The 23759-nt window shown below is 40.3% G+C and overlaps 1 protein-coding gene across 2 annotated transcripts; it reads left to right on the top strand.

Moving 5' to 3' along the window:
• The first annotated feature begins 533 nt into the window (after window positions 1-533).
• On the top strand, window positions 534-20047 carry LOC108413170 (NACHT, LRR and PYD domains-containing protein 3-like). 2 transcript variants are annotated; one of them, XM_037543207.1, is made up of 13 exons: window positions 534-643; window positions 2624-2834; window positions 2936-2974; window positions 5678-7517; window positions 7626-7800; window positions 8405-8478; window positions 9697-9870; window positions 10256-10426; window positions 11523-11696; window positions 15114-15278; window positions 15371-15417; window positions 17732-17840; window positions 19742-20047. In XM_037543207.1, the coding sequence occupies exons 2-13, from the start codon at window positions 2690-2692 to the stop codon at window positions 19803-19805; spliced, it is 3177 nt and encodes a 1058-aa protein (XP_037399104.1). In that variant the 5' UTR covers window positions 534-643; window positions 2624-2689; the 3' UTR covers window positions 19806-20047. The 2 variants fall into 2 exon arrangements, with proteins under 2 accessions (XP_037399104.1, XP_017541041.2); XM_017685552.2 differs by lacking the exon at window positions 19742-20047 and having other exon boundaries at window positions 17732-19118.
• Window positions 20048-23759: the final 3712 nt, after the last annotated feature.

Genomic DNA, 23759 nt, shown 5'->3' with positions numbered 1-23759 from the left:
TGTGACTGGAAGGTCGCCGGTTCGATCCCCTCGGTTGACAGTCCATGGCTGAAGTGCCCTTGAGAGAGACACCTAACCCCCAACTGCTCCCCGGATGCTGTGTATAGGGCTGCCCACCGCTCCGGGCAAGTGTGCTCACTGCCCCCTAGTGTGCGTGTGTGTTCACTAGAGTGCATGTCTGTGGGTGTTTCACTGCATGGATGGGTTAAAGGTGGAGGTCTAATTCCTCTGTGTGCAAACACAGTTGAACTCTGTTGTGGTCCTTCATTGGCATGTACTAGTTCACAAAGAAGACCCTCTCAGTGGCCTCAGATGTTTAGTGATGGGCCAGGTGTGAGTTCGATTACATCTACACTTGTTTGCTCTTCCCACGTGTGTTCCTGGAATTCCAGACCTGAATGTCTCACTAATAAAGCAGGAGTTCAGCTTCAGGTTCTGGTGACGGATTTAACTCCGTAAGTTCCTACCCATGTTTTAGATTTCATCTCACTGGTTTAATCTAACGTTTTCCATATCTCCACACCACAGGTGGCAGCAATACGCCAACCAGCGTTCAAACTGCCATAAAGCCTAAGATGAAGAAAAGGTTAAACATGAAGAGAAGATGAAGAGAAGAATGTTCCCTGGATGAAAACGAGAAAAGGTGGGTTTTGCTGGGGGAACAGAGGTTCTATCAAACACTGTAAAACAGTTTTGCTTTAAATAAGGATTTTTTCAGGCTCTTCTTCTAGATGCGCACCAGCTATGAGGTGACTTGATAAGTGGCATTTCTATAGTAAATAGTGAATGCATTAAAAAGCATCAAAAAGATCCAGTAATTTATTGTATTTTTACCAAATATTCCACCAGTCGACTGTAGGTCTGTTTAATCGGTCTGTCGTAGGCAGCGCTCATTTTGTGAAATATGCCTAAAACAGGGAGTTATAATTGTTTTTAAAACCTCTTGTGTCAAACAAGGCAGGTCTTGGTACTGGATCTCAACTAAAATTCGAGTTTAGTCTTAGTGTTTTCTTTTCTGTAGGCTTCATATATTTCCCTTTTAAATCGTTTTGTTTTTGTATGGCCACAAATGGAGCTCTGAAATGTATCATCATGAACTTTAGCTGCTCTTCAGGCATGAGCTCAATAAGTAAACAGTGTACAAAACAAACCTAAATTATTATTATTATTATTATTATTATTATTATTATTATTATTGGGGGAACAAAAATTAAAGTCATCTGCCTTCACAAAAAACAGGGGACGCTTATGGTATAATAACCTAATGTACCAGTACATCCAATAACACGTGTTCCTGGTCTCTTACACACAGTATTGAGTTAGAGCTCTACACAGAAAGAGAAGGTCTAGCTAGTTTGGTCTGGTTGGTGGGAAAAGGCGCGAAACTGGAGCCGCCAGTCACGTCCAAGCTCGTTTTCCAGCGTAGAGCTTGAACATAGTAGAGCGCCCTCTGCTGGCAGGTACCAAACATTAAAACCCTTAAGGAAACATTTACTGAGGAAAAGTAGGAGACAGATATAGGAGCTCACATCCATAAATGAACAGGACCCTGATGATCAGAACTCCAGCATCCTGAAAGAAAACCGTGTTGTTAGTTGCCTTCCCGGGTATCTTTACTAGATGTGCTGGAATTCGTCAAATGTCTTATATGTAAACCGGCAGCTCAAGCTGAGCTTTTCTCTTCAGTCAGTAGTTCTGTTATTTACAATCACAGTTTTTCAGCAGTTAGTAATTCAGAGTTTGTGTGAACTATTGTAAATTTGTGATCCTGATGCTTTTAGTTTCCAGAAGTGCATTCTGGGTATTTGTTTACATTTTTAGAGTGAAACAGAGAAAATGTTTTATTAATGTCATAAGAGACACTCATAAAATACAGAATTGTTGCTGAATATAATGAGTTAATGTAATTTATGAAGCATATTTTGTGTTGAAATATAAATATCCCCCTATGGTGACATGGTTTTATAATAAGGCATGACAGCAAATTCATATATTATGGCCACAAGAAACTTGGCTCATCATCTCAACATATTAGCCTGTGGTCTCAATATATACATTCATGGCCTCAGTATATTAACTTCAGATCTTAATATATTAACTTGTAATCTCAATATAGTAATTTATGGCCTCACTATAGTGAGTCATGGCTGCACCTTATTAAAAAACACATCACCTTTAAATTCCAGTTTTATTGTGATTTTAGTATTCAAATAAATGAAAAGAAGCCAATAAACAATTAGTAAAATATTACATCTATTCAGCTGAAGCTACATTGAACAAATGACAACATAAATAAATCCTTTTGTTGAAACGCAGCACACTGGAGCCCAGTGTGGGGACTGTCCCACAGAGAATCCGTCAATCTGCTCTATATTTACTGCACGTCTTTACTGTAACAAACGTGTTTTGAGTTAAACTTTTAAAGCAATTTCATTTCACATGTAAAGGGTGCAGAAACTGAACGTGCTGCTCGTTCCCCTGGGAAATGTATGCGACTGCTCTGTAAAGGCTGTTATATAGGAGCGCTGTAAAGACAGTGTGGCCCTTTCGTATAGGTCGTTATGTGTTATAGACTCTAAAACTAAATGTGTTATAGACTCTAAATCTGCCCCGTTTGTCTTAGGTGGTGGAATTAAGCCTCTGTGTTGAATTGCCCAGACTGTCAGTGCAGAGTTCAACCCAGATTAACATGGCAGATCCACCAAAATATCCCGCAGATGTCCCTCACATGTCCACCATCACAGCCTCCAACAGTTCCTCTGTTATTTCACCCCAAGTGGTGGGCAGTCACGTCGAGGGCTCAGTCAGCAATAACATACATGTTCATTTCCACGGTGGGTGTCCTGATCTCATTACTTCTCCTTTACTTTAGTTCTGTCTAAACATCTTCAGCTTGATGTAAAAATGGAAACTAATGTTTCGTTTCTTCTCCCAGGTGAGAGAAACACAAGTTCTCCCATAAGTCCAACCTCAGGTGAGTGAATAATGAAGCACAGTGTGAGTGAGTGATTGTGTTATAGACCCGTTTCTGTTTCACAGAGCTTCTTATTTAGCAGGTCCTATAATGAATGTGTGCTCTTTTCTGCTGTATAGAAACATTAATGGGTGTGTGGCATGCGCCCGCCCCCCGGGCAGCTCTCTCCCTGGCGTCCTCGCCGAGGAGCGTGGCGGCTGAGTGCTCGGGCCCCGCCTTTCTGCCGGCTCTCTCACCCATCATTGTTGGGGCCCGGGGGGCGGGCGCATGCCACAGGGTGGAAATGCAATTTAAGAAATTATATGTGGCCACAGAATCTGTCCATTCACACTCCTTGTTCCTTGGTCTGTGGCTGAAATAGATCTTATAGACGTGTTTATAGAAATAAATTATTAAGCGAGTAAAGATGATCAGCATTTGTGGCCTAAACATAATAACCACAAGAGGGCAGACTGGCAGATCACTAAACTACAACATGCATTAACATTCAAAATGAATAAAAACTCTTCTGTCTCTGTTCACACACAAAGGTATTCATGCTTTATTTAAACAAATCCCAGCAGCTAATGTGCAGTGGGATCCTTCCACATGTAGATTACATAGTTCAACAGCGAATCAATGAAGGACTGGAATTAACATCAACAGAAACACTGTAAGAGTCATTCCAACATTGTGGAGATTACTGTACAACTGTACAAGTATAAACATTTGATAATTAAAAATTGTATGTATAAGCAGAATAATAACTAAATACATAAAGACCAACTCATTAAAATAATGAAAGGAATTAAAATGACATACTGTGAGACATTCTAAATCTGACAGCCATGTGTGTAGAAGTGGTCATCTGTAATAAATGTAGTAATATGATGGAGAACAGTACAGTTGTACAGGGAAAGTTGGACCTCCTCTGCATGGAACACATTTTAAGTGCACAGTCATTACTTATTCAGTGTTTTTAACATACATTGGGGTAAAAAAATGAAAAAATTTGACGTGCAAAAGTTTCAACACCGTTCTGTTTCTGCACTAGTGTTACTGGTTTAAGATTAAGAGCTTACTGAATTTAGTTACGGTCAGATGTTTGCAAAGCAATATCTAGATAAACTAGAGACACTTCAGAATCAAGTGCTGTGGACATAAGTAGAACTCTTGGGCTGCAGTCACCAAAGGTATTGTACACTGATGTTCTCATAGACTCCTAGATATTCCTAATATCAATATTACTGCTGTTAATATTAGTAATATAATAACTTGTAGGTAGTTTGACCAGAGGAGGATGGGTCCCCCCTGGTGAGCCTGGTTCCTCCCAAGGTTTCTTCCTCAGTTCTGAGGGAGTTTTTCCTTGCCACTGTTGCCCCTGGCTTGCCCACTGGGGGGGTTTCTGTACATTCTTACAGTCCTGTTGAAACTTTGTCTTTTCTGAAATTCTGTAAAGCTGCTTTGTGACATCCGTTGTAAAAAGCGCTATACAAATAAATTTGATTTGATTTGATGATTGTACTGTAGGGGGTTCTCAGGAGAATCTTAGATGTCTTGAGGTTTTGGTCCATAACTGTATTTGGAGCTCCACATGGCAAACAGAATACCAGCAGGGAAATGGTAGATCTACTTCAGGCTGGCTCACAGCTATACTGATGGCTCTTCTCATAAGCCATCTAGCCCTGTGAAGGTTGCTACCCTAACACCTAGTCCATACTAGCCCCTTATTTTATAATAGGACTCCCTGCAGGAGAACACACTTAAGGTAACCTAAACCTAAAGTAATCTAAAGCTAGCATTGCTGAACCCTTACAAGAGGATACAATAAAGATTCATACACAGGCATGCTCTGACACCATTGTATGTTTGAAGAATACATGGATGAACTGATCCACTGATGTAACTGTCCTTGGCCACTGTTGGGCATGGGGCAGGATCTAGTAAACTTTGGAGTTGTGTGGCAGCCTCTCCAGCCAGAACCAATCCTATAGCTATTGTTCCACAGCTGGGGAAGAAAGTGAAGGTGAAAAGAGTTTGCACATTACAACAAAACAATCGACTGCAAATACCTCAAATTCAGCCTTGATTTACTTCAGCAGAAGATTAACGAATGAGTAAGGTTTTGAAATGATCTTCACCATCCCCAGCATCATTGGAAATCCATCGTGACTGAAGTTCTCGAGCATGTTGTTCATGCAAGACAACCTATGAATATGTTTGAACTAGAAATGTTCTGCAAGAAAAGAAAAAAAAACTTAAATCACAAAAAGAAGACCTGACTACAAGGAGCATTCTGTGATTTCAGCTGAAGGGGATCATAGGTACAGACTGATGGTGTCCAAATTAATGAAAATTATGCATTTTGTTTCATTTTTTTCAATATATTAGTCAGCAAAATTGTACATTAAAATTTGAATAAATGTATCATGTTTAATCCTGCTTTCCACCCAATGACCCCCATGACCCAGTAGGATAAGTGGCTTAGACTGTGTGTGTGTGTGTGTGTGTGTATCACGTTTCATGTAGAAGTGGCAGTGAACTTCTTTTCATTAAGAAAATTAACAAAATGTGTAATTTAATCAGGTGTGCCCAAACCTTTGCTATATCTGAGAGAATAAGAGATTCAAGGGAAAGGCAGAAACTTTCTAAGAATGGAAAGAAAAGGAGGACGCATTTTCAATGCTTAGTTTTTCAAATTTGGTTCATTTTTATCAATGACAGATTTGGAACGTGTGCGACGGTTGCAGGCCAAATTCAAGGAGAACTTGAGACAGAAGCTTGAGACCATCTTGGAAGGTATTGCAAAAAGGAGCAACATGACTCTCCAAGAGTGGATTCATCCACAGCTCTTCATCTCAGAAGAAGAGAGTAATGATCTATTTACAGAAAATGAAATATGGAGAATTGACAAAGACAAAGCAATCAGCTGCAATGATCTCTTCAAAGCATTGCCTGGTCAGAAGGTTGTACTCACAACAGGAATTGCTGGCACTGGAAAAACAGCGTGCGTGCAAAAGTTTGTTCTGGACTGGGCCATGGGAACAGCCAACCAGGACGTGGATTTCATGTTTGTGCTTCCATTCTCAGAGTTGAATTTGCTTAGAGATGATGAGCACTTCATTAGTCTTCATTCGCTTTTGTGTCACTTCCATCCTGAACTGAAGGTCCTGGATCCAAAGATATATGAGCAGTGCAAAGTTGTATTTATCTTTGATGGCCTGAATGAAAGCAAACTTGATCTTGATCTGAAATCCAGGAATATGGTTGACTCCAACGGTGAGGAAGAGACCATTACATCAGTAGATACACTGATATCTGTCCTCATAATGGGTGAACTGGCTCCCTCAGCGCTCATCTGGATAACATCCCGACCGGGAAAAGCCAAAGAGCTCTCAGAATGCAGGCCTACTGACCTTGTGACAGATCTTCAGGGATTCAGTGATGCACATATAGAGGAGTACCTCAGGAAGAAAATCTGTGGATGGGATAAAGCCAATAGAATCATCTCGCACATCAGAACCACATGGACCATGCACACCATGTGCCATCTACCGGTCTTCTGTTGGATCACAGCCACGGCTCTTGAGAGAGCGTATTACGATTGTGAAAGTGGTCACCTCCCTAAAACTCTGACTGAAGTACTGACATGCTATCTGATAAAAAGTAACCAGATGTTAAAAACAGGCAGCCTGTCAAAAGCTGATGTGGAGCTTTTCAATGCACTAGGAGAGATGGCCTTCAAACATCCGAGAGACAGCTCTGTCCTGACGGAGGACGATTTTCGAGAGCATGGCATTGAACCCGGAGAAGGAGCAATAAAATCAGAGCTGCTTGCTCAAATTTTCTTAGAGGTCAGCTCAAATTCTTCACCTTCCAAGAGTTACAGGTTTCTGCATTCAAGCATTCAGGTGTATCTTGCTGCACTTTCTGTTCTACGTTCATATAGCAGTTACAGCATAAATATGCTAAAACCAGAAATACAGTGGTTTCCAAATAATGACACAACATCAGAAAGTTCTGAAAATGAAGATCAAGAAACCTGCACGAGAAAACAGCATCAGGGAACGCTGTGGGAGCTGCTGAAGGTTGCTGTGGACAGTTCTTTGGTCAGTGTTAAACTACAGCTGCACACCAGCTCTGATGGAGAGCTGAAGCATTTCCTCCCCTTTCTTCTTGGCCTGGCATTTAACTGTGGTCAGATGCTGCTGGGTCAACTCATAGGGGATAATAAACAGGACCAGGACAGCATCCAGAAGGCCATAAGATATATCAAACATATGCTTAAGACTAAGGAGAAGGAACTCAGTCATGATCAGAGCATAAATTTGCTCCGCAGCCTGGCTGAACTGAGAGATTACTCTTTTGAGGAGGAGATGCGAATGTTCATGTCATCATGCGGAAATGCTGAAGAACAACTCTCCGTTGCACAGTGCTCAGTGCTGGCCCACCTGGTCCAAGTGTCAGGGATTGTGTTGGAAGATATCGATGTTTTTAGACTGAGCTCATCATTTCAGGGTCAGCGCAGACTTGTATCAGTTGTGAGAAACTGCAGAAAGGCTCGGTGAGTAGAAGAGCATGCTAAGCAATAAACTACCTTTATGCTCCTACTTTTTTATGCAGTTTTCAAGCATACATTAAATAATAAGTATGATCTGTGTTTGTTTATCAGTGTAAATTGCCACCAAGCCATGGCTGTAATTTCTGCCCTCCTCTCATCAAATTCACACCTGGAAAAGCTGCAATTCAGGCATGGTTGTATTGAGAAATACAAAAATCTTGTTGAAGCTGTAAAGGCCCCAGTCTTCAGACTTAAAGAGCTTCATTTTAGTCACATACATTTGTTGGTAAGTTGTACTGGGAGAACCACTGTTAGATGGATATTCTATATTAGAGTCTGTATTCCCCAAAGCTCTAGTTCAAATTAACAATTATAGTGGTGCATTTAAAACAACTGCCACTAATCTGATTAGAAGTACAGTTTCATTTCAGTTTCTGTTGACATGGTGAAATATTTCAAGGCAATAAAAGGCAATTTGTCTTGGTGAGTCACTCATGTATGACCTGTAGCATGCTAAACAGACCAGAAAACCCAACAGGCTATTAACAACTACTTAATCTAAGAGAAAAATACAACCATTTCCCAAAAAGTTGGGATGCTGTGCAAATGCAATGTACAAAATGCAATGAAGTGCAAATCATTTAAACCCTGTATTTAGTTGAAAATAATAAAAACACAACATATCAAATTTTGAAACTGAGAAACTATATTGTTTTTTGAAAAGTATATGCCCATTTTGAATTTGATGCCAATAACACATTCCAAAAAAGTTGGACGGGGACAACAAAAGGCTGGTTAACTGGCAACAGGTCAGTAACATGACTGGTGGGTATAAAAAAAAGAGCATCTCTTGTCTCTAAAATGAATTTTTGGCTTTTGTTTCGTTCAAGGCAAAGCACGAATCCTGGGTAGAAGTCATACGTGCTGCTCTGTTGGGTCCACATGATCAGCCATGCTCTTTTATGTAAGTACAAAGTTAATAAAATAATTTTATTTGAAAGTTTCTCATTAAGGACTTCCTCTGAAACGATCTACATTGATTGTCCATGCAGGACAGTCAAATTATAATCCAGGTAAAATGTCATAAGTCTTTGCATAAGTATGCTTAAACTTAAGTCTGAACATCAAATGAAACTCAAAATCTCAAAATTTATTTCTTAAACCTAAATGTCTTTTTCTATTGAGAAAATGTACACATAAACTGGAGGTGCATACTGTTACTGTAGTCAAAGAGTGAACAAGTAGAAAGAAATGCTTCCTGGATATGGGTTAAAAGATATATTCTCTGTTAAGTTATAACCTGTTTTTCATTGCAATTTGTTGGTGAAGTGAAAAACCTCCCCAAACAGATATCTGTTAAGGATTATTATTTATTGACTTAAATATAAATATAGCAAAAAACAAAACAAACAGCACACAATATCTAATGTAATGTTTCATTGATCAGTAACACATTGAAGTACAGTACTATGCAGAAGTCATATCCATTCATTTAATTTCCAGTCAAAACAGCCATTAAATGTTATTCATATTTCACTGTCAGAATACAGAAAATCAGACAGTAGCAGTCAGCACTAGGTATATTACATCCATCAGTTTTTTTTTTTCTTTAGAGACAATAACATTCACACAAGACATTACCCAAACTCATCTTGCATGAGGAAGGAGAAAATAAGCTACAAAGAAAATTAGACTTTTAACGACAACTTGGAAGAGCTGGTCGACCCCAAATCTGTCCTCATCAGATAAACAGCACTTAAAGCTTTCATCTATGAGAAAATTAAGCTGCTTCAGATTTGAAAACATCCACAGGTGTGTCTTTGGAGGTGTGTATGCAGATTCTTTGAGGAACTGAAAGTGAGTCTCCTGAAAAGAATGGAAGCTGAGTGGATGTAATAAATACTGAAACATCTTATATTAGCTGTTGTTTTGTGTAATTATAACACACATACATTTTCTGCTTTTTATATATTGAATTGAACTACTGCATATTGGCCGTTTTGATAGGAAAATAAAGTGAGATCTGACTCTCTCACTGTATATTGTTTTCAGTGTTTTCATAAAGAAATTTTCAATCTTAGAGTTCCTGAATGTATTAGGTTTTCCGTGTTTTGTGTAATCAAGTTAACTTCACACAAGGATGTTTTCAGTATTTCAGTGTGACACATGATTTCTCTGTAAGGCTCAAGGACTGCAATCTCAGTGATGACAGCTGTGTAGTCCTGGCCTCAGCTCTACAATCAACCAACTCAGGCTTGAAAGTTCTAGATCTCAGTTACAACAACCTGACAGACACTGGAGTCAAGAACATCTATCAGAAACTTGAACATTCAAAATGTGAACTGGAGAAGCTTAGGTGAGCCATAGTTTGAAAAAACATAAGTTATCATGCTCAAAGGTTATAGATTAAGACAAAAGTTTAAAGGACTGTTGCAAAAAACACTGCTTAAGTAGGATGTATTTTTTTTTCCAGAAAGTGGTCATTTAGTCTGTAATCATACTTGTGGGGATACTGATTTAATAAACAGTCATACAAACGCTTCAAAAACATTATCATGAGATTGTACTTATAGATATATCAGTTCATTTGTTTTTTCCTTAATGTACTGTCGACACTGAGTATCTGTGTTAGAAAATAAGTGCATTTAATATGTTCAGTCTCATCAGAATATGATACTATTTTTTTCACTATTGTGGGCAAAATGTGCCATTCTATCAGCAAATTTCTTTTCTGTCTTTAGGTTAAGCTACTGCCATAAAGTCACAGATAAATCGTGTGCAACATTGTCCAAGGTTCTACCTCACTCACATCTGAAAGAGCTGCATTTGGATGGGTGTAGAATTCGAGACTCTGGAATGAAACTTCTCAGTCGTCCTCTGATGATTCGTCCAAACCAACTACAAACACTGTGGTGTGTACTTACGTGTTTTTTTCTTAATAATTCAATTTAGTCATGAAGTACCAACACTTATACCTCCTTAGTGCATGAATCTGCTAGACTGGCAAAGATTCTATCTATACTAAGTTATAACAAATAAATGACCAATGTACTCCATTTTTCTTTTCATTTTATGTACCAAATCATTCGTTTTGTTCATTTGGAACACATACTGTACGTGTGCATTCACTCTCTGTCTAGCTCTGGTATTTTTAAGCCCCATCTCCTAATGAGCCCTGTGTGCTCTGATTGGTCACCTCACACATTCTGTTCTGATTGCCAGAGCAGTTCCAGCCCTTTTAGGCAATAGGTGGACAATAAGGACTGTATTATGAGATTGTGTTACAAGATGACAAAAGGGCTTGAATTACAATGAGACATTTCAGGCAGCTGAGATTTTTGTTTTCTGTGGGTGAGAGTTTCTCCCTCTGGCATTTGGGCTTTGAGACATGGCAGACCGTTTTCATGCCCCAAATGATAAATAACATACTAAAAGAAAGGGGGAAAAACTGGAAACACCTTGTGGTGTTATCAAAGAAAAGAAGACTTGGGACTCATGGTGCTTCAAACAAGTGCATGTTTTATTAACACAGCAGGAGAAACCCCTTGTTCAGTGCTACCTTCGTGGCTGGCAGACAGGGATGGTCACCTCCAACTATTCATCTCACAAATATGGTAGACACTAAACTCCAACAACCAGCCCCCAGCCCAGCACAATATCCCACAACAACATTAACACTCACGCCCACAATAACAACTATTCACATGCCTTTAAGTCTCTCACTGCTGCTATAGCAGTACCCATGGTGCTCCACGCTCGCCACTCTGCATAGGCATACCAAGCCAGTAGTGAGTAGTCCAAACAGAGTGTGAGCAGACTCGTTGCAAAAATCAGACTCCCTGAGCATGCAGGAGCATATTTTAGTATTTAACATATAAATTCCAAGGACATCTAAAAATGCAATGGTATGTGCCGAATGCTGTTAACCAATCATTGGTGTGAGAATTTTCTGGGTAGACCAGTTTTTTGTTTTAATAATTATGTAATATTTGAAGTACTTTTTTCCAGGTTGGGCCACTGCAATCTAACTGGAGATGGCTGTGAAGTTCTGGCATCAGCGCTCAGCTCAGATTCTTCAGAACTTGGAGAGCTGGACCTCAGTGACAATGACCTGAAGGACTCAGGAGTGAAGCGGCTCTCTGCTGGACTGAAGAGCTCCCATTGTAAACTCGAGATTCTAAGGTCATATTCATGTACCTGGTCTCTAAATGTTGCCTGAATGTATCTTCATTCAGTGAAATGCAACATTATCAATAAGACAAATGTAGACATTAGTAGTATTCAGCCCCCTTGAACTTTTCAACCTTTTGCCACATTTCAGGCTTCAAACATAAAGATATGAAATTGTAATTTTTTGTGAAGAATCAACGACAAGTGGGACACAATCGTGAAGTGGAACGAAATTTATTGGATATTTTAAACTTTTTTTAGAAATAAAAAACTGAAAAGTGGGGCGTGCAATATTATTCGGCCCCTTTACTTTCAGTGCAGCAAACTCACTCCAGAAGTTCAGTGAGGATCTCTGAATGATCCAGTGTTGACCTAAATGACGGATGATGATAAAGAGAATCCACCTGTGTGTAATCAAGTCTCTGTATAAATGCACCTGCTCTGTGATAGTCTCAGAGTTCTGTTTAAAGCTCAGAGAGCATCATGAAGACCAAGGAACACACCAGGCAGGTCCGAGATACTGTTGTGGAGAGGTTTAAAGACGGATTTGGAAGCAAAAAGATTTCCCAAGCTTTAAACATCTCAAGGAGCACTGTTCAAGCGATCATATTGAAATGGAAGGAGTATCAGACCACTGCAAATCTACCAAGACCCAGCCGTCCTTCTAAACTTTCAGCTCAAACAAGGAGAAGACTGATCAGGGATGCAGCCAAGAGGCCCATGATCACTCTGGATGAACTGCAGAGATCTACAGCTGAGGTGGGAGACATTGTCCACGATCAGTCGTACACTGCACATATCTGGGCTTTATGGAAGAGTGGCAAGAAGAAAGCCATTTCTCAAAGATATCCATAAAAAGTCTAGTTTAAAGTTTGCCACAAGCCACCTGGGAGACACACCAAACATGTGGAAGAAGGTGCTCTGGTCAGATGAAACCAAAATCGAACTTTTTGGCCACAATGCAAAATGTTATGTTTGGCCTAAAAGCAATACAGCTCATCACCCTGAACACACCATCCCCACTGTCAAACATGGTGGTGGCAGCATCATAGTTTGGGCCTGCTTTTCTTCAGCAGGGACAGGGAAGATGGTTAATATTGATGGGAAGATGGATGGAGCCAAATAGAGGACCATTCTGGAAGAAAACCTGTTGAATCCAATCGAGAATCTGTGGAAAGAGCTGAAAACTGCTGTTCACAAACGCTCTCCATCCAACTTCACTGAGCTCGAGCTGTTTTGCAAGGAAGAATGGGCAAAAATTTCAGTCTCTCGATGTGCAAAACTGATAGAGACATACCCCGAGCGACTTGCAGCTGTAATCGCAGCAAAAGGTGGCGCTACAAAGTATTAACGCAAGGGGGCCAAATAATATTGCACGCCCCACTTTTCAGTTTATTTCTAAAAAAAGTTTAAAATATCCAATAAATTTCGTTCCACTTCACGATTGTGTCCCACTTGTCGTTGATTCTTCACAAAAAATTACAATTTCATATCTTTATGTTTGAAGCCAGAAATGTGGCAAAAGGTTGAAAAGTTCAAGGGGGCCAAATACTTTTGCAAGGCACTGTATATGTGTTTATATATATATATATATATATATATATATATATATATATATATATATATATATATATATATATATATATATATATATATATATATATATATACACTGCTCAAAACAATAAAGGGAACACTTAAACAACACAATATAACTAACTTATAAGTAAATCAAACTGTCCACTTAGGAAGCAACACTGACTGACAATCAATTTCACAGCTGTTGTGCAAATGGAACAGACAACAGGTGGAAATTACTGGCAATTAGCAAGACGCACTCAATAAAGGAGTGGTTCTGCAGGTGGGACCACAGACCACTTCTCAGTACCTTTCTGCTTTCTGGCTGATGTTTTGGTCACTTTTTTTGGTGGTGCTTTCACACTCGTGGTAGCAGGAGACGGACTCTACAACCCACACAAGTGGCTCAGGTAGTGCAGCTCATCCAGGATGGCACATCAACGCGAGCTGTGGCAAGAAGGTTTGCTGTGTCTGTCAGCGTAGTGTCCAGAGGCTGGAGGCGCTACCAGGAAACAGGCCAGTACACCAGGAGATGTGGAGGAGGCCATAGGAGGGCAACAACCCAGCAGCAGGACCGCTACCTCCGCCTTTGTGCAAGGAGGAACAGGAGGAGCACTGCCAGAGCCCTGCAGAATGACCTCCAGCAGGCCACAAATGTGCATGTCTGCACAAACGGTTAGAAACCGACTCCATGAGGATGGTATGAGGGCCCGACGTCCACAGATGGGGGTTGTGCTCACAGCCCAACACCGTGCAGGACGCTTGGCATTTGCCAGAGAACACCAGGATTGGCAAATTCGCCACTGGCGCCCTGTGATCTTCACAGATGAAAGCAGGTTCACACTGAGCACATGTGACAGACGTGACAGAGTCTGGAGACGCTGTGGAGAGCGATCTGCTGCCTGCAACATCCTTCAGCATGACCGGTTTGGCAGTGGGTCAGTAACGGTGTGGGGTGGCATTTCTTTGGAGGGCCGCACAGCCCTCCATGTGCTCGCCAGAGGTAGCCTGACTGCCATTAGGTACCGAGATGAGATCCTCAGACCCCTTGAGACCATATGCTGGTGTGGTTGGCCCTGGGTTCCTCCTAATGCAGGACAATGCTAGACCTCATGTGGCTGGAGTGTGTCAGCAGTTCCTGCAAGATGAAGGCACTGAAGCTATGGACCGGCCCGCCCGTTCCCCAGACCTGAATCCGATTGAGCACATCTGGGACATCATGTCTCGCTCCATCCACCAACGCCACGTCGCACCACAGACTGTCCAGGAGTTGGCAGATGCTTTAGTCCAGGTCTGGGAGGAGATCCCTCAGGAGACCATCCGTCACCTCATCAGGAGCTGCTCAGGCATTGTAGGGAGGTCATACAGGCACGTGGAGGCCACACACAACACTGAGCCTCATTTTGACTTGTTTTAAGGACATCACATCAAAGTTGGATCAGCCTGTCGTGTGTTTTTCCACTTTAATTTTGTGTGTGACTCCAAATCCAGGCCTCCACTGGTTAATAAATTTGATTCCATTGATGATTTTTGTGATTTTGTTGTCAGCACATTCAACTTTGTACAGAACAAAGTCTTCAATGAGAATATTTCATTCATTCAGATCTAGGATGTTATTTGAGTGTTCCCTTTATTTTTTTGAGCAGTGTATATACACACACACACACACACACACAAATGTTCCAAGTTTGTAAATAAAACAAAATGATCAGTGGTTCTTGCCTTATAACACCTCAAGTAATTACAAAAAAAATCTGTTTTTGCGCTGTAAATTTATAAATGGCATGTTCATGTACATATGTATCATCATTTGATTACATACTGAGCTGATTAGACTTGTTCATTTTAATAGAATGTCTGGTTGCATGATCACAGAGGAAGGCTGTTCTTCAATAGCTTCAGCTCTGTGTTCAAACCCCTGCCACCTAAGAGAGCTAGATCTGAGCTACAATCATCCAGGAGAGAAGGTGCTCTCTGCCAGATTGGAGGATCCACACTGCATACTGGAGACACTTAAGTATGTTGTAGGTTTATGGTTGTAGGTGAGACTGAGAGTTTACCTGTGCAAGAGTATTAAATTTAACTTGTTTTCTCTGATTTTACATGCAGTCTAAGAAACTGTGGGGAGCACAGAATGAAACCAGGCATAAGAAAATGTAAGTAAATTAAATTTAGCGATCTTTGCTGATTTCATTTGTCCGAGTATTGAGGTCCCAGTACTGCCATTGGGCCTCATTCATCAACTGTTCTTAAGAAGAAATTTTGGTAAAACTTTACTGTAGGGTACAGTTCACAAGGCTACATGTCACCTACACAAGCTTGTCGTTATAAATTATGTAACCCACATAAATGTTTATTAATGCTTATTCCAACAGCCAAAAGGTTATAAAGGTTAAATTTCCCAATTTTGATCAAAGTAGCATTTACAACCCCAATTCCAGTGAAGTTGGGACGTTGTGTAAAACAAATAAAAACAGAACACGATGATCTGCAAATCCTTTTCATCCTATATTCAACTGAATCCACTACAAAGACAAGATATTTAATGTTCAAAAAGATAAACTTTATTATTTTTTGCAAATATTCACTCATTTTGAATTTGATGCCTGCAACACGTTCCAAAGAAGTTGGGACAGGGGCAACAAAAGACTGGGAAAGTTGAGGAATGCTCAAAAAACACCTGTTTGGAACATTCCACAGGTGAACAGGTTAATTGGAAACAGGTGAGTGTCATGATTGGGTATAAAGGGAGCATCCCTGAAAGGCTCAGTCGTTCACAAGCAGGGACGGGCGAGGTTCACCACTTAGTGAACAACTGCATGAGCAAATAGTCCAACAGTTTAAGAACAACGTTTCTCAACGTGCAACTGCAGGAATTTAGGGATTTCATCATCTACAGTCCATAATATCATCAAAAGATTCAGAGAATCTGGAGAAATCTCTGCAAGTAAGCGGCGAGGCAGAAAACCAACACTGAATGCCCGTGACCTTCGACCCCTCAGGTGGCACTGCATTAAAAACCCACATCATTCTGTAACGGATATTCCCACATGGGCTCAGGAACACTTCGGAAAACCACTGTCAGTGAACACAGTTTGTCTCTCCGTCTGCAAGTGCAGGTTAAAACTCTGCCATGCAAAGCGAAGCCACATATCAACACCACCCAGAAACTCCGCCGGCTTCTCTGGGCCGAGCTCATCTGAGATGGACTGACGCAGAGTGGAAAAGTGTCCTGTGGTCTGACGAGTCCACACTTCACACTGTTTCTGGAAATCATGGACGTCGTGTCCTCCGGGCCAAAGAGGAAAAGGACTGTCCGAATTGTTATCAGAGCAAAGTTCAAAAGCCAGCATCTATGATGGTGTGGCGGGGGTGTTAGTGCCCATGGCAGGGGTAACCTGCACATCTGTGAAGGCCCATTAATGCTGAAAGGTCCATACAGGTTTTGGAGCAACATCTGCTGCCATCCAAGCAGCGTCTTTTTCAGGGACGTCCTGCTTATTTCAGCAAGACGATGCCGAGCCACATTCTGCACGTGTTACAACAGCGTGGCTTCGTAGTAAAAGAGTGCGGGTACTAGACTGGCCTGCCTGCAGTCCAGACCGTCTCCCATTGAAAATGTGTGGCGCATTATGAAGCTCAAAATACGACAGCGGAGACCCCGGACTGCTGAGCAGCTGAAGCTGGACATCAAGCAGGAATGGGAAAGAATTCCACCTACAAAGCTTCAACAATCAGTGTCCTCAGTTCCCAAACGCTTATTGAGTGTTAAAGGAAAGGTGATGTAACACAGTGGGAAACACGCCCCTGTCCCACCTTCTCTGGAACGTGTTGCAGGCATCAAATTCAAAATGAGTGAATATTTACAAAAAACAATAAAGTTTATCCGTTTGAACATTACATATCCCGTCTTTGTAGTGTGTTCAATTGAATACAGGTTGAAAAGGATTTGCAAATCATCGTATTCTGTTTTTATTTATGTTTTACACGTCCCAACTTCACTGGAATTGGGGTTGTATGACAGATGATGGCTATTGGAATAAGCATTAATAAATACTTATGTAGGGTTATGTCAGCTATCATGACAAGCTTATGTGGGTGTCATGTAGCCTTGTGAACTGTACCATACAGTAAAGTGTTGCTGAGATTTCTTCTGAAAACCCCCACTTCTGACATTCATCAATGTTTTCCTTATTGAACCAAAAACAATAATTATGTTGTTACTGGAAGATTTTAATGAAACCAATGTCAGTGGATTGGGAGAGAAATTACCACATTAAAGGTGGAAAAAGACAATTTAAATGTTTTTGTGATATTTTAAATGCTAATTTGAATCCTATTATTTTAGGTCAGTGTGCAGATCCCTTCACTTATTACAGGACATTTTGGGAATGGGTCATAAACTGAATTTTATTCATTAAAAGTGCCTTTTATATAATATTGCACATTTTTGTTTTATTTATTTTATAGATGGCTCTTACTTTGCAAAATGGGAACTGTCATGTGAGGAAGATGTTCAGAAGTGGGAAAACCATCTTGTTGACAGCGGCTTTTGTGGTGAACAGGGGAAATTCTACTGGCAAGTTAAATGGACAACAGAAATTGATTTTGGAATGAAGTCCAAAAGCTCAAATAGGTGTTACAGTTTTAACAGAAAGTACATCCCGCGGTTAGTGGGAATCAGAATCTCACAAAAGCCCATCTCCCACACAATGGGAATCTATCTGGACTGGCCAGCTGGCACCCTGTCATTCTACAGAGTTCTGCCTAATCATGTTCAGAAACCAATTCCAAAATCAGACCAACTGAGACATCTGTACACATTTCATGACCGGTTCAGGAATCCCCTTTATCCGTATGTAAAATTACAAACAAAATCTGCCATGGTCTCAGTCCAGTCCCTAGGGCCATTCTCTCCTAACTGAAGAGAGCAGCCTAGCTCTTGCTCCGGACTTCAAATCACATCAATAAGAGAGATTTTACTTTCTCAGGAATGTAGGTAGTGTTAGACCTGGCCTCCCACTGATAGATGTCTAATGTTTCTACTTTTAATGCATTTTGTACTGGACAAACATCCTTAAGTCATTAACTAGTACTAAACACAGATGTTACACCAGAGATTACTGTATTTGTTTGGTATTGATTTTAAAATGTTTTATGAATCATCAAAGTGTGACCTGCAGTCTTGTCTCCTTATACGTATATGTCTGATATTTGTCCCAGGAAGAGTGTGATTTAAGAAAATAATAATAATAATAATAGATATATGGAACTTTTTGTTCATATTTTACACTTCCGAAATTTCTAAGTGACCCCAAAGTTTCAGGCATCAACACCACATAAATAAATTCAGGCAAGTGTTGCTTGAACATTTATTACGCATTTTATTTGCTTTAATTTGAGTTGTTTTCACAGCTGTTATAAACATCTTTTGTCTACATATGTACAGGTACAAAAAAATTAAAGCATCTGAGAAAAGGATCGGTACAGACTTTGTGTGGGCTGTAAATGTTTACTTACCTACACAGTAAAAATACTTACATGAGAATAAATACAAATAAGCTTTCAACATTTTTTTGAAAGCAACAACTTCTCTTTATGTTTTATTGTATTTATGTTTATTTGCATTTATTGTAATGTGATAATGTGGCTTTCCATGCAAAACATATAAAGATAAATACCAGATAAATGATTTTTAACAATTTTAAGAATTTTGCACATTATGAGTGTGTGGGGTTTTAGGAACAAAACCTTGTGTCTCCATTTTTGACATTTTTCATTTTTTGACATAATTTGAAAATACGTGCTGCTTACGCTGTATCCGAATTTCATGATGAATGGAGCAATAGAAACAGTCCGAAATTAGTTACAAATAAAATCTTGTTGCATTAACAGACAATGAAAATGACGAAGGTTTTTCATTCTCCTGTAGTTTTTTTTTAGAGAAACAAGGTTTTATTTCTACATCAATAGTATATAGTTCTATAGTATATACAACTATACAGTAGTGTTTTACATTTATCTCAATTCATTATTGCATTTTGTTACAATGCTCAACTTTATCAGCATCTTTAATTTTTTTAGAATAGTTTATTGTTATTATTCAGTAAACAGCACGTGCATGACAGTATCCACAACAAATTGCAAATAAACTTTTTACACAATCATTCATTAATTTAAGAAACAAATAATATAGCAACACAAATAAACAACACTTTCTGTGGTAAGAGAAGCAGTGCGGGGACAGGTAATATCTATAGTGCAGTTTAAAACTTTAGAATCATCTCTTATATTAATCATTTGTTTTATGTGATGTACAATACTAACTTATTCAATGTAGATTTTAGATGTTACATTTAACATTTCAAGGAAATTGAGTTATATCATATAATATTTTAGTGAACTAGTTACTTAACATTTTTCAAATATGAGGTATTCTGGGTATTACTTTATTATAACTTTACTCTGCATGTTCTACAGCAGTGTTTACCAAGCCTGGACCTGGAGATCTTCCTGGAGTGGGCAGTCGTGGGCTGGAGGTTAGGGAAACATCCTTGTGACCGGAAGGTTGCCAGTTCGATCCCCTTGGCTGACAGTCCATGACTGAAGTGCCCAATTGCTCCCCGGGAACCGTGGATAGGGCTGCCGACCGCTCCGGGTTGTTCTTTCTTCTAATTCCTTCCTGTGGATCACAGTTTGAACTCCAATCTGCCACACCTGCTACACCCATACAGAAATCTGATCTATAGCAATATATAGATTTCAAATATATGGCATATATTTAGTATAAATGGATTAGTATAAATGGATTACCCTTATATAATATTGTGTTTTGATTATTTTACTTTGAAAAACATTTATATACAAATTGATCTATATGTTATGCACGCATTCATGTATTCACCCACCTGTGAGACATGTATGATCCATATATTATGCATATATGTCCAATATTTGATTTATTTATATATATGTGACAATATTTTTTGACACATATGCCTGACCTTTTGACACATGTGCATCAAATATCAGACTTATGTATGGGCAGCTAATAAGGCTGGCTCAATAAAACGATAATTATTACGATATAACTTGGGAACTCTATGGAAATATAAGAAATGTTTGATAAATGTTCGATGTCGAGCAGCGATCTGCTCTCCTGTGACAGAGTCTGAGTGAAGAAATCAGTGTTGTAGCTGTTCTGACCTACAGTGACCTCACCTCTTGCTGTACATCCTAACAAACTTTAGCAGCGTTACATCGTGTCTGCTCCCCACAACTGCAGCCCTGTTACAGCACTCAGTCAGATTTTAGTATCAGTGCATTCCCAAGTGACAAAAGTGAAAGAAGTTACAGCTCTGCTTTAAATGAGAGTAACCTGAGGAAGCTATGAGGCTTTGGAGAGCGGGAGAATGCTAGCTTCCCCAGCTAGCTGTTTTTAGCAGCTGGCTAACTTGAAGCAGTGCTCATTCACTCACAGCACAGCAGATTGATGTTACTGTAGAGCAAACAAGACAAAATAGCACAGATTTCAGTTTAAGCGTATCTTAAAGGAGGCTCTGCTTGTCTGATGTCAGAGAATCACACTACAGTTAATGCTTTTACACAGTGAGCATCAGATATACAGCAGATCACCCCTTAAACTACTACGACAGAATAGAGAAACCCAGTCATCTGCTGGCTGGTGGTTGAATACAGTGATATGCTTTGATATGGCTGTGTTAGGACTGATGACAGTGAGGCGGTGTGATCCATCACTGACATACCGAGCCAGCTAATGTTTGCTGTTCATACTGAGCTGATGTTGTGGAGAAGCTAAACAGTTTAGCTGTTGTTGGCCACTTGTTTAGCGTTTGTAATGGGATAACTGAGCCTCGTCACCAGGCAGCTAAAATAATCTTTTCTTATGATTATTACAAATACTGCAGCCATGTTTTTCCAGCTAGTAAAAGCAGGTCACCAGACACTTTTTCCCACCGTCCCAGGACAGATCTATGAAATGTTCCACTGTGTCATGACCCAGAGCTGTCCAGCCTCTGCCCTGGGTCTCGGACGATGTGTATAAAAAAAGTGTTGCTCATCAATTAATTCTAAGTTAAGTTTTAGTGCTAAATTTATTCTGTTCTCTAATGTCCGTCCATCCATCCTCAACCGCTTATCCTGGTCTGGGGGCAGCAGCCTAAGCAAAGAGGCCCAGGCCTCCCTCTCCCCCGCCACCTCCTCCAGCTCTTCCGGAGGGATACTGAGGCCTTCCCAAGACAGTCGAGAGATATAATCCCTGTCCTGGGTCTTCCCTGGGGTCTCTGCCCCGTCAGACATGTCTGGAACACCTCCCTAAGGCCATCCTTACCAGATGCCTGAATCACCTCAACTGGCTTCTCTCAATGTGGAGGAGCAAGCAAGCAAGCAAAATTTATTTATATAGCGCTTTTTACAACAGGTGTTGTCACAAAGCAGCTTTACAGAACAATCAGCATTACAGAGAGAAGAGAAAAGAAGAGAGAAACTCCGGGTCCGAGCCCCCATGAGCAAGCCAGCGGCGACGGTGGCAAGGAAAAACTCCCTAAAAGAGGAAGAAACCTTGAGAGGAACCAAGACTCAGAAGGGGAACCCATCCTCCTATGGTCGACACCGGACAGCGAACATTATTAGTAAGAAGTATTATAGTAAAGTGGGAAAAGAAAGAGAGAGATCTGAGGGTGAGGACTGCACAGCGCTGTACAGCAAGAAGCTCAGTGGTGGTCAAACCGGTCCAGAAGGCTGGTGAGCAGCGGCACCAATCAAGGCAGTAGAGGCAACAGCATCAGGCGCACAGGATGGGCAGCTGATCAGCTCGGCAGAGAAAGGAGAAGAAAAAAAAAACAGAGTTAATACTGTAAAGAGTGGCTGACCACAGATTACAGTAAAACAGAGCGTAGAGTGTAGACTCCAGCAGGTCTAGACCTGACAGGGAAGACTAATCACCAAATGCTTGACTGTACAAATAAGTTTTTAGCCTAGACTTAAAGATTGGGGCTGTGTCTGATTCCCGAACATTGGCAGGAAGATTATTCCAGAGCTGGGGGGCTTTGTATGAGAAAGCTCTCCCCCCTGATGTAGCTTTATTTATTCTAGGTACCCGTAGTAAGCCAGCACCTTGTGATCTAAGTAGGCGTGATGGTTCATAGTAGGAGAGGAGCTCACTCAGGTACTGAGGGGCGAGCCCGTTTAGAGCTTTATAAGTCAGTAATAGAATTTTATAATCAATGCGAAATTTAACTGGTAACCAGTGCAGGGCTGATAAAACTGGACTAATATGGTCAAACTTCCTAGTTCTTGTGAGGACTCTGGCTGCAGCGTTCTGGACTAGCTGAAGCTTGTTAAGGCTTTTGCTGTGACATCGAGACAGCAGGGCATTACAATAATCTAGCCTTGAAGTGATAAATGCATGAACTAGCTTTTCTGCATCCTGTAGAGATAATGAATTTCTTAATTTAGCGATATTGCGGAGATGCAGGAAAGCTGTTCTAGTGATATTAGATATATGTGTGTCGAAAGAGAGATCAGCGTCTATCATGACACCAAGATTTTTAACAGATAGGCTTGATGAAACTGAGAGATTGTTAAGTTTTAGTGTTGAGTTAGACAGTCTGTGTCTGGCTAATTATGGACCAAGAAGCAGGACCTCTGTTTTCTCTGAGTTAAGTAACAGAAAATTATTTGACATCCAATCTTTTATGTCTTTTACACAGTCCTCAATCTTGGCAAGTTTAATTTTATCATCCGGTTTACTTGATATGTATAACTGGGTGTCATCTGCATAACAGTGGAAATTTATGCCGTGTTTACTGATAATGGTGCCTAGTGGTAGCATATATATTGTAAATAATATAGGTCCTAAAACAGAACCTTGTGGAACACCATAAATTACTTTTGCACGAACAGATGATTCACCCTTTACATTAACAAACTGATATCGATCGGTGAGGTAGGACCTGAACCAGGAAAGAGCTGTTCCTGTTACCCCTACAAGGTTTTCTAGTCTATCTAGTAGGATAGCGTGGTCTATTGTGTCGAATGCTGCACTAAGGTCAAGGAGGACTAACAACGACACATTTCCTTGGTCCGTGAATAATAGAAGATCATTTATAATTTTTACTAATGCTGTTTCTGTACTATGATGTGGCCTAAAACCAGACTGAAATTTTTCGTGTAGATTATTCCTATGCAAATAAGGGCTTAATTGTTTTGCTACCACTTTTTCCAGGATCTTAGATATGAAGGGGAGATTTGAGATGGGTCTATAATTTGATAGTTCACAGGGATCGAGGTTAGCTTTCTTAATCAGCGGTCTAATTACTGCAAGTTTAAAAGTTTTTGGGATATATCCGAGGCTAAGAGAGGAGTTTATTATTGACAGAATAGGCTTAGTTATTTCTGGTAAGATTTCCTTGAGTAGACCTGTAGGGATCGGGTCCAGAATACAGGTCGATGGTTTTGCAGAAGAGACTATTTTGAT

The sequence above is a fragment of the Pygocentrus nattereri genome, chromosome 12, assembly GCF_015220715.1.
Source record: "Pygocentrus nattereri isolate fPygNat1 chromosome 12, fPygNat1.pri, whole genome shotgun sequence".
In the NCBI taxonomy this organism is placed as follows: domain Eukaryota; kingdom Metazoa; phylum Chordata; class Actinopteri; order Characiformes; family Serrasalmidae; genus Pygocentrus; species Pygocentrus nattereri.
The sequence above is the reverse complement of the archived record's forward strand: the minus strand, read 5'-3'. Positions and strand labels throughout refer to the sequence as shown.

Bases quoted from the DNA above. Each gene is read 5' to 3' on its own strand.
- LOC108413170 (XM_017685552.2), top strand. From the start codon at position 2,690: ATGGCAGATCCACCAAAATATCCCGCAGATGTCCCTCACATGTCCACC. The intron at 2,975-5,677 runs GTGAGTGAATAA...TATCAATGACAG, and splicing joins TCCCATAAGTCCAACCTCAG to ATTTGGAACGTGTGCGACGG. The intron at 7,518-7,625 runs GTGAGTAGAAGA...TTTGTTTATCAG, and splicing joins AGAAACTGCAGAAAGGCTCG to TGTAAATTGCCACCAAGCCA.